Source organism: Cnephaeus nilssonii (genome assembly GCF_951640355.1).
Source record: "Cnephaeus nilssonii genome assembly, chromosome: 11".
NCBI classification, from domain to species: Eukaryota; Metazoa; Chordata; class Mammalia; order Chiroptera; family Vespertilionidae; genus Cnephaeus; species Cnephaeus nilssonii.
In genome coordinates, this window is record NC_137082.1 from 39,085,502 (window position 1) to 39,095,713 (window position 10,212).

The following is a 10,212-nucleotide window of genomic DNA, read 5'->3' on the forward strand; positions in this document are numbered from 1 at the left end:
GGTTTAGATAACCTCTGTTGGTGACCATATCTCATGTGCTGGGAGAGTGGCACACCCTGCTCCAGGGGACAAACCTCCAGCACTTGTGACATTTCTAGACCTCTCCCCATATCCCTTTCATCTGGCTGTTCCCATCTCTGTGCATCAGCTAGCCTTTATCATCCTATATAATAAAGAGCTAATATGCTAATTAGACCGAACAGCAGAACAACCATCTGGACAACCTTCCGGATGACCTTCTAGATGAAGCCGGGGCTGTGAGGGCCGGTCGAGGCAGGCGGGGCTGCAAGGGCTGAGCCCCTTGCATGAATTTTGTGCATTGGGCCTCTAGTAAACTGATAAATCTTCAGGCCGTTCCTGAGTTGTGTGAGCCATTCTAGCAAATTATCAAACCCGAGGAGGGGAATGTCAGATTTATAGTCAGTTGGTTAGAAATATAGATGGTTCAGGACTTGAGATTGGCATCTGAATTTGGGGCAGTTTGGTGAGACTGAGCCCTTTAACCGGTGGGATCTGATGCTAACTTCTGGTAGATAGTGTCAGAATTGGATTGAATTGTAGGACACCAACTGATATCTGACAAAGCTGGAGAACTGGTTGGTATGGAAAACACCCACATAATTGACTTCAGAGGTGTTTTGAGTAAAAGCAACCCTGAATCTCTTAAGCTAGCTAATAATGGGATTTTGGCTATTTACCAGATTATTCTTTATACCTTTTATATGTTTGAAATATTTCTTCAAATGCTCTTTAAACAGTGTGGCTGGGGCATGGTATCTGATGTATGAAATAGTGCAGCATGGATTCAGAGGTGAGCAGAGTCCAGCAAGCTCACAGGCTTGTTGGCCCTGGAAAGAATCTGGGCTTTTACCCCAAGGCTAATGGGCAGTCATTCAGGGTCCCTGAGCAGCTGACATTTTGCAAAGCGCATTCTAGCCACCTTGTGAAGAATGAATTGGAGGGGGCGTACGTGAAAGTTGTGAGACCACTTATATATGGCCTTCCTCGGGGGAGATAATGGGCCATTATTCATATTTCAGTATCCAGTACAAGGTAGGGGACATAAAAGGCAGCTAACAATGTGAATTACAGTATTATAACTGGAATTAATTCAGGGATAGTAATAAAGTCTCTCTCTCTCTCTCTCTCTCTCTCTTTTTTTACTGACACTAGTGGTTATAAAATTGGTTATTCCAAATATAATTTTCATTTATTTCCTTACACAACATCTTACTATTCTGTTCAGTCTCAATGCACATTTTAAAGTTCACATCTGACCTTTGCCTTTCCCCTTTGTCTATTTGACCTAATATCTCTCTATTTTCATATAGCCTCCCACTACATCTGGATCGATCTTCAGAATTTCCCCCAATGCCTTGCCTCTTTCTGCTGCTCTGTGTGTTTCAGCTGCTGTCTTCTGAGACTTCTCCTCCCTTCTCTCCATGTATCCAGGTGCGTGAAGACCTTTACATTCTGGATCAGAACTAGCCTCTTGCAAACCATGACCAGCTTCATTCCTCAAAGATCGCTGCCTTGGTTTTCCTGATATTTCAAATATTACTCCCAGCGGAGTAACCAGGAATTCTCAGCTTCGCCTCACTGCCCTGCCTGGCTGCCCTCTCCCCACCTGTTCCTCAAGCCGAATTCTCTACAGCCTCCCTCAGTCCTCCCTCCATTGCCATCATTGTCCAGATCCAAACCTGACTCAGATAGAAGTTCTATGAGTTGCTTCAGCCCTAGTAGCTCTTGTCTTTCACACCCCACCTTCCACCCAATATGAAGTTGATGAAATAACCCAAGTCCCACCTTTGGACTCTGGGACTTCTGGCTCCTGCACTGTCCACTGTAGCCCTAGCAGGGCTACGATGTCCCACGCTGAGCACTTGGGTCTTATTCTAATCCCATATTTAGGATTGACCCCAGTTCCCTATAAGGCCCCATTTCTGATGACCTAGTTATGGTTCTGGACCGCATAAGCCCCGATTTCTCTCTTTGCCCCATGTTGTAGGCCTGAGGTTTTCTCAAATTTCCATTCTGAGTTCCCATTCAAGTAGCCAGTCTATTTTCTGCAAGTTCTGAATGAAGCCTGGAGCCCTTGCTCTTTTTGCGCCCACCCCTGTGGACTGTGGTCCTTTCAGTGAACCTGAGCTTCCAGATCCAGGGCTGTGCTTTTCTCAAGGAGAGAGAGATATGGGCCGCACGATTCACTGTTGCCCCACGCTCTGTGACCCTCTCAGAGGCGCTGGCCAACCATTTGCCTGATGCCTGGACAGAAGGTGCAGGGTCAGCAAGGATGACGAAACCGTCTCCACCCTGGGAGCCGCCAGGTCCGTGCTCTTATTTGGAGCCTGACTTCCAGCAGTCTCTGTCCTTGTGGGCAAGTCTAATGCTAGGTGCTAGCCCCACCCAGCCTTGCCGAAGGATTGAAAAGAAAACTTATATAAGATTTTCAGAGTTCCTTTCTGTTGAGGGTGGTAGTCACGGGACCGCTCAGAGGAAGTATGGGTTTTCTTGTGTCTTTCTGTAATTAATTCATTTCCTTCTCTAAGGTGGATCCTGTTTTAGTGGGTAATTATTTGTTATTTTTTTAATCCACACCTGCACTGATGCATCAGAGTTGATTTTTCATCAAGCATTTTAATTATTTCTCAGGGCTATAAAGGGCAATGCATGTGTTGAAAATATTCTTGTAGTTAAGCTTGTAGTATTGCAAACTCAAAAATGGACAGGAAACATGGAAAATATGTAGTAAATGTTGAACAGTCTGAAAACCAACCGGTGAGTATTGTTACTCTATTTTAAAATTTTGCTTATGTGACAGTCTTGTTTTCAGCATTTAAGAGCAATCTAATCTCTTTACTACTATGCAGTCAATGTCATAATTTTGCATTCTTCTCTGAAAGGAAGAGTAACCATGTATTATATATTTGCCTCAACTTTTCATGCTATATCCTACTATATTATACTTTAGAAATTATTTTATATAGTTACTGATATAAAGCATTAGAAATATTTCTATGACCACATGATATGTGAATAAATCTATTTAACTTTCTATATTTATTCTCTTCATTCAACAACTTTGGTTTCGTTTTGAGATTGTATTTTATGTATAATTTATAAATCTGTCAGAACTCAGATTTGTAGGTGTGTTGGAAATCCTGCTATTAATACTGGATATTGTCTTTAGTCTTAAGGAAGAAATCCTTTAAACATTTCTACTTTGTACAAAAGTATAATCTTTTGTCTGTTTTAAAATGTCTTCCACCTGGAATCGAGCCCTCACTATACTAAGTGCTCTTTATGTATCTGGTTATGTCTGAACCAATAATCTTTGATGGAAATTTGCTAAAAATTAAAATGGAAAGTTAAAATTCACTGCCTGAAGCATAAATAAAATATTTTGCCTTTGCAATTTGGAGCTGTGGCTCTCAGCTTGTATTAATCGCCTGCAATATAAGCCAAAGAAGAAAGTGCTGTTGCTCAGTGTTAATGGACTAAAAGGATTCCCATAGGTGACTCCTGGTTCACCAGAAGAGAAGGGGTTTGTCTTCTTGAGTCATGGAACAAAGGCCCCACCTCAAGAATGTTCTCGTTGTCTCTTCTGAGTTTGAGATACTAAGATTGGGTCTTCAGGATGCTGGAACTTGCAAATGGAAAAAAAAAAATCCCTTTAGCCAAATATTCATCATTTTTTTATAGTTTCTCTAGATAGCAACAGACTTGAAGATCTTTACAGATATTTTCTTAAGTTGTTTTTATAGCATGTATCTGGACAGCTGACTATTTCACTTTACTATGGACATTTAGAGCATAGCTATAAATATAGTTTTCTCTGAAGACTAAATTTAATAATGAACTTTAAGGATTATTTGAAGATTATAAATCAAAAAGAAAATAAATTTTGGTGTTTTGTTTTTCTGTTGGGATGTAGGAGATCATAAGTTAATCCTTACAAAGTTACTGGAAAAACCTATAGAACTTTCTTTGGTAACTATAGCTAATGCACTTCAGTTGCCTCTGGCCATTATTAACGAAGGCTGAATATTGGATTAAATATTATTCCCAGTTCTCCAACTATTCCAATTTTGTATAGAAACTCTGTCTGTACTAAGACTCAGAGAAACCTAACACAGTAAAAATATTACTCAGAAGCCGAGCCTAGATCATAGGTTCCGCACCCTTAGCGTAGACATCACTTACCATCTTCCTTCTCTGAAAGGGATGGGATTCCAACAGGGCCAGAACATTCTGGAAAACGGGCCTGGTGAGTGAGTTTTACTTTGTTTAGAAAGTGTGCTAAAATATCATCAGCCTTTGGCAAATTGGGTAATAACTAAAGCAACAGAATCAGCACTTAGGACAATAGGCAAGGTTGTTATTAAAAGTAAGTCCAACTTTGCTCAAACTTACCTAGTGAATAACATGGGTTTGGTCAAATCTTACTCAATAAAGCATAGAGCTGTTTTTTTTTTATTTCCTTGATATAGCATTTAGAAAAATCTAACCTAGCAAACACTTTACTGCCGAGAGCACTTCATTTTATCTATATTAAATAACAATGATTTATTTTTTGCGTTGTTCATGACAGTTCCTAATAGACAAATGGCCACATACAATCCAGTTTGACAATTTTATGAAACTTACTGGAGGTTGGACTAGCCATTTTATAGCTATCTAGTAATGTGTTATTAAACCAACATGATCAAAGACAACTAGTAGTCGTAACAGTAGGAATGAAAACATGAATACTAATACTAAAGACAGCAATAGCTAACACTTATTGAGTGCATATTCTATGTCTGACTGCTCTAACCCTTTGGCAGTTATTTACTCATAAATCCTCACAGCAAATCCATGAGTGGGTATTTTAGTGTCCTCCCTTTGCAGACCAGCCAGGAGAGAGGTAAAGATGCCTTTGACTCACAGCCAGAAAGTGTTATAATTCCATGAGTTGAAGAGCCCTGGACGATTCCACAGTATTTTTGAGATGTAACAAAACTTTTGATCAAAGCCCATAAATTCCTGAACCTATTCCTCTCTCATTTTCACTTTACCTTGTTCTTCTGCTTCTTTTAGCACACCTCTTCCCCCACATATTTCCCACTGAACTCACCCATGTTCAGCCTGTATCACACCTTTTCCTCAACAACATTTTGCATTTATCGTATTATTTGTTAATGATGCCCAAAGCTGTTTTGTCTCCCTGTTATTCGAGCATATAAATTCCCATAATAGAGACCCTTTTACCCTGCTGCATGCCCATGGGGAAGCCAGCAAAGCCATATCACAAACTGGACAAATGGTTTGTCTTCTATGTCCCTGTCCTGGGCTTGCGAGTTCCATTGTGTAGAGCATGGCATGGATCATGCAAAGTCTCTTTGTATGATACTTTTTTTATTAGTATTGTGTAGTATGACCTTGACATAGAAACCTGGCTCTGTTCTGCAGTTTTTTTCCCACTAGAATACATTATATTAATCTATTATCATACTTTAGTAAAACAATATACTATATGTAGTATAGTGGAATGAAAAGTACTCTGACCTTAACACTGGGAGGTATGGGCCCCAGTGCTTGCTATTATGTTTATTATGGGATAATAATGATAATAATAATAACAATAATAAATTCAACTCGCTTTGCTTCAAAATCTCATTACCAAAAATGACCATTAACATGTTTTACCTGATAAGCTTCAAACAGTTCTTTTTTTTTTTTTTAGTTCTAACATTCTATTCCTTGTATGAAGAGAAGCTTCCTCATATATGCTCCACCTACAGTAACTTGCAACATGAGGGTATTTAATACATGCTTGTAATATGACGGAGAAGAGGAGATGATACACATTTCTGATCTGGAACATCAGCCACTTACAAAAATTGGTTAAAATGTGATGTTTAATAATCTGTCTAGATTTTTTTTATTTTCATAGAATAATAAGAAAATGTTTATTCATTTCAGAAGTCTTGTCTTTATTCCTCTTAAAAATCACACCATTGTTTATTTTTAATGGTTTAATTTGATAAATGAATCACCATATCTTCCTATTCACTTATGCTTTATCTCCACAGTCAATCACGTGTCCAAATGACCAAGAGGTTCACAGCTCCGCATGCTGGCGTCCACTTTCAAGTGACATAACCTGTGATATCTCTTCCAATTCAACGGGGGTCTGCGTGGGCCCAGGAGTCCTTGGACATTCAGGATACCCACACACAGAATCAGCCCATACACAGGTAATGTTGTATGTGTTGCAGCTTTTACCCAGGTTGGGATGTGCTCTATACGGGGATCTATTAATTCTATTCTTTCCCAGGAAATGTATTCAATCATTTAATTCACCCACATTCATGATAAGCCTTTGCTATATTAGCTGTTAAAATTATAAGTCATTGTGAGGCAGATCATAAGAAGGAAAATACTTTGTAGTCTCCGTTTTCGAAGGGCCAATGTCCTAGTTGGGGACTGAAGTATTCACATATATAGATAACATTTGTGAAATTCAAAAGAATAACTATGAAGTACAAATGCGGGGTTGAGGAGGGGCAGAGGAGCACATATGTTGGCGGTGTGCAGCTTCATTCACTAATTAGACTCCGATGGGAGAGAGTGGGTCACGGTTAAAGCCTCAAGGGTCCTACTCTAACGGTGAGCGCTCACTTTTCTTACATTGTTCCAGCTTCTGAACAATGTTGGTGGCACTTTCTTTTTGTCTCTTGTTTCTGACCTCTGGCACGTATGACCTTGCTATAGAAACCTGGCTCTGTTCTGCAGATTTTTTCCACTAGCTTTGGAGACTGGACTCAGCTCTCCTGGGTATGTGACCCTCTTGGTTGGCTGAATTAACTTCACCTCAGGACTATACCAGTTTCTCTCAATCTTCAGCCCTACCTTAGAAACTTGACCTCGACTATAAATTGCTTATTCTGCTTGGAAGTTTGGCTGGGTTCCCCTGACTCTAGAATTCCTGCCCTCTGTTGCTTAATCTGTAGATGGGCAGTGGAAAGAGTCTGAGTCTTGTTTGTTGATCCTAGGTTTAGAGTGAAAAGAGACAAGGGCCTGAGAATGTCAACAATAAAGCCCCTGAGAGCCTTCAAAAGAAACCGAGAAGATTCTAGGGGTTTCGGAGGAAATCAATGAGAATGGAATATTACAGAAGCAAAGGAAAGAGATTATTCAATAGAGAGAAAGAGGAATGGCCTCCAGTGGCAAATGCTACTGAGGGCTTAAATAGGAGAAGAGCTAAAATAGGTGACTTCTATTTTAATGAATGGATGTCCCTGATGACTTTATTAGGAGGTATTTCGTGGCATGACAGAAGCCGAAGCCAGACTGACTTGGATTGAAGAGTGTGCAGACGGAGACATGGCATTTAGACAACTGTCAGGACATTTCATTTTCCAGAGAAAGAGAAGTAGCCAGATAGGATTTGGAACCAAACCATGCATTTTTTGTTTGTTTAAGATGGAGAGAGATTTGAGTGTGTTTAAATGTTAAAAAGAAGAATCCAACAAAGAGGAAAGTGGTGAAGCAGTCAGTCCAATAGAAAGGGGAAATCAAAAGAAAAGAAAGTGCAGAGGGGATGGGACCGAAAGACAGATTAGCAGATCCATTTCAGGCAGAAGGAGGGCTTCCTCCTCTTGTGTAAATCAGGGGAGAAAGAGAGGTGGAGCCCAGGCATGTTTGGGTTTGCAGGTTTGGGACCTAGAGGGGGTTTGAAAGACTTTCAGTTTGAGGCCCTGGCTGGGTAGTTCAGTTGGTTAGAGCATTGTCCCAACATTTGAAGGTTGTGGGTTTGATCTCCTGTCAGTGCACATGACAAGGAGCAACCAATAAATTCATAAATATGTATAACAACAAATCGATGTTTCTCTCTCTTTCTCCCTTCCTCTTTCTAAAATTAATCAATTTAAAAAAAGTTTTTGTTTGATGGTTTCAAGTTTCCTAATGAAGTAGGAAGGATGTGAAGTCATTTGATGGGAATGAGAAGGGACAATGTTGATAACCAGAATGGTGAGCCGAGGTGTTTCCCCGGGGTCGTGTCTTGTGACACCAAAGAACGAGCTCCACGGACCAGAAGATTTAAGCAAAAGTGTGGAAAATTTATTACCAGCAGATTCAGACTCCCCTCACGGGGGTGGGGAGCAATAATGGGCTGCCCCCCTCAAGCCTTGTAGTCCAGGAGTATATATTTGCTACAAGCCTGCTCTATGTCTATCTGTGTTAATTCCTTAATTGTTCTTGCCCAGCAATGGACCTGAACTCTCTCTGTTTCTGTGTGCCAGTTCACTTGATTGTTGCAGGCCCTCCCTTGGTTTCCCATGCCTCCCTCTTTGAGTCCAGAAACATTTTATTATTTCCGCTGGGTTGGTTTCTGTGATTAGGCTGCTCAAACTGTCATGTCTGCCCCTGCCTGTGTTCCACCTGCCTTTGTTTCCCACTGGACCCCTGCCCTGTCTGCCTGCATTTCAAGTTAACCCTCTCAATGTGTGTGTGAAGGTTGGTGGATGAAGATTACAAGTTTGAGGAGAAAGAAGATTGAGAAATATAATCAGAGAACTACACCAAGTGGCCAGATTATTATGATCTCTGAACGCATAATTATCTGGCCACTCAGTGTATATTCTATATAATACAAGGCTAATATGCAAATTGTCCCCTTCAATCGCCCATGTCCCCTCGCCCTGGCCAGACTGGCCGGATCCCACCCATGCATGAATTCATGCACCGGGCCTCTAATATATATACACTGAGTGGCCAGATTATTATGATCTCTGAGTTCTAGGCTGAAATTAAAAAAATGAAAAGAAGAAGCTGTGGGAGATTTTTGGGAATTAGTAAGTGTTATTGAAATAATGGGACATAGGACAAAAGGTGGATAAGGAGGGATATGCGTGAAGCAAGGGCTGCTGGGCTGAAATAAAAAAACACACACCACACAATCTTTATCGTTGAAGGTATTACATATGTTCCCTTTTGTCTCCCATTGACCTCCTATAGCCCACCCTCGCCCCTCGCTCCTCGCCCCTCACCCCTCACCCCAGGCATCCATCACCCTATTGTCTATGTCCATGGGTTATGCATATATGCATACAAATTCTTTGGTTGATCTCTCCCTACCCATCATGGGCTGAAGATTTTAATAAAAGTAAAGAAAGGTTATTATATGAATAATTGAACAAACAAGATGGAAGGAGAGGAGATGGTAGTTAGAACACTGGATTCTTGAGGAAGTGATGTTGGAAGTGGAGCAGTCGGGGTAATGACAATGTCCAGTGGAGGATCAGTTGTATGACAGAGAATTTCTTAAAATGCCATTCTGCTTACATGAAAAGTTGAAGAACCCCCTACCCATCATTGGAAAATAGAATAAGAGAAGATGAGATATTAGCAGATTTTGATTTCTTCCAAAGTTAGAGAATGCATGCAATTAATTCCACCTGGATAAAACTTGGACTTTAAGCCTAAATATCTTCAGAGACTATAAGGATTCAAATGATGTTAATGCACTGAATTATACCCAATACAAAAGGGATGATAAATCAAAAGAGTTTTTGTTTTTTATTACTAATATTTTCATTGACACTCTTAGGTGAAAGGAAATTGCTGCTGTAATTGGACTCTGTGGAACATCTTTTTGGCTTGTTTCTTAGCCTGTGTGATAACAACTGCAATTGGAGTACTCATAATCTGCCTGGTGAATAACAGAGGAAATGACAACTCTTCCATTGTTATCAAGCTATCCCCAAACAATGGGGAGCCTGTAACTCCTATTCATGGAAAAACCTCTGCTGGTCCTCAACCTACAGTGACCACCACTTCAACTGCACCCACAACCTCCACACGTTCAACTGAACTTACTACCACAACAGCCATCACTCCTACTTCAACTAAAACCACAGAAGCCTCCACTTCAATGGAATCTACAACAGTTGCAATTGTAACATAAAATTTTTTTAAAAAAATATATTTTTATTGATTTCAGAGAGGAAGGGAGAGGGAGAGATAGAAACATCAATGATGAGAGGGAATCATTGATCAGCTGTCTCCTGCATGCTCCCTTCTGGGGTTTGAACCCGCAACCCAGGCATGTGCCCTTGACTGGAATCAAACCTGGGACCCTTCAGTCTTCAGGCCAACATTCTATCCACTGAGCTAAACCAGCTAGGGCTGTAACATAAAATTTTGATAAAACTTTATCTTAGCGGA

The 10,212-nt window shown here is 40.5% G+C and overlaps 1 protein-coding gene across 1 annotated transcript; it reads left to right on the forward strand.

Moving 5' to 3' along the window:
* Positions 1-2,721: 2,721 nt before the first annotated feature.
* On the forward strand, positions 2,722-9,952 carry DYNAP (dynactin associated protein; the record flags this gene model as incomplete). The annotated part of the gene is made up of 3 exons (XM_079784729.1): positions 2,722-2,778; positions 6,075-6,239; positions 9,596-9,952. 3 exons carry the CDS (start codon positions 2,722-2,724, stop codon positions 9,950-9,952), a joined length of 579 nt encoding a protein of 192 aa, XP_079640855.1.
* Positions 9,953-10,212: the final 260 nt, after the last annotated feature.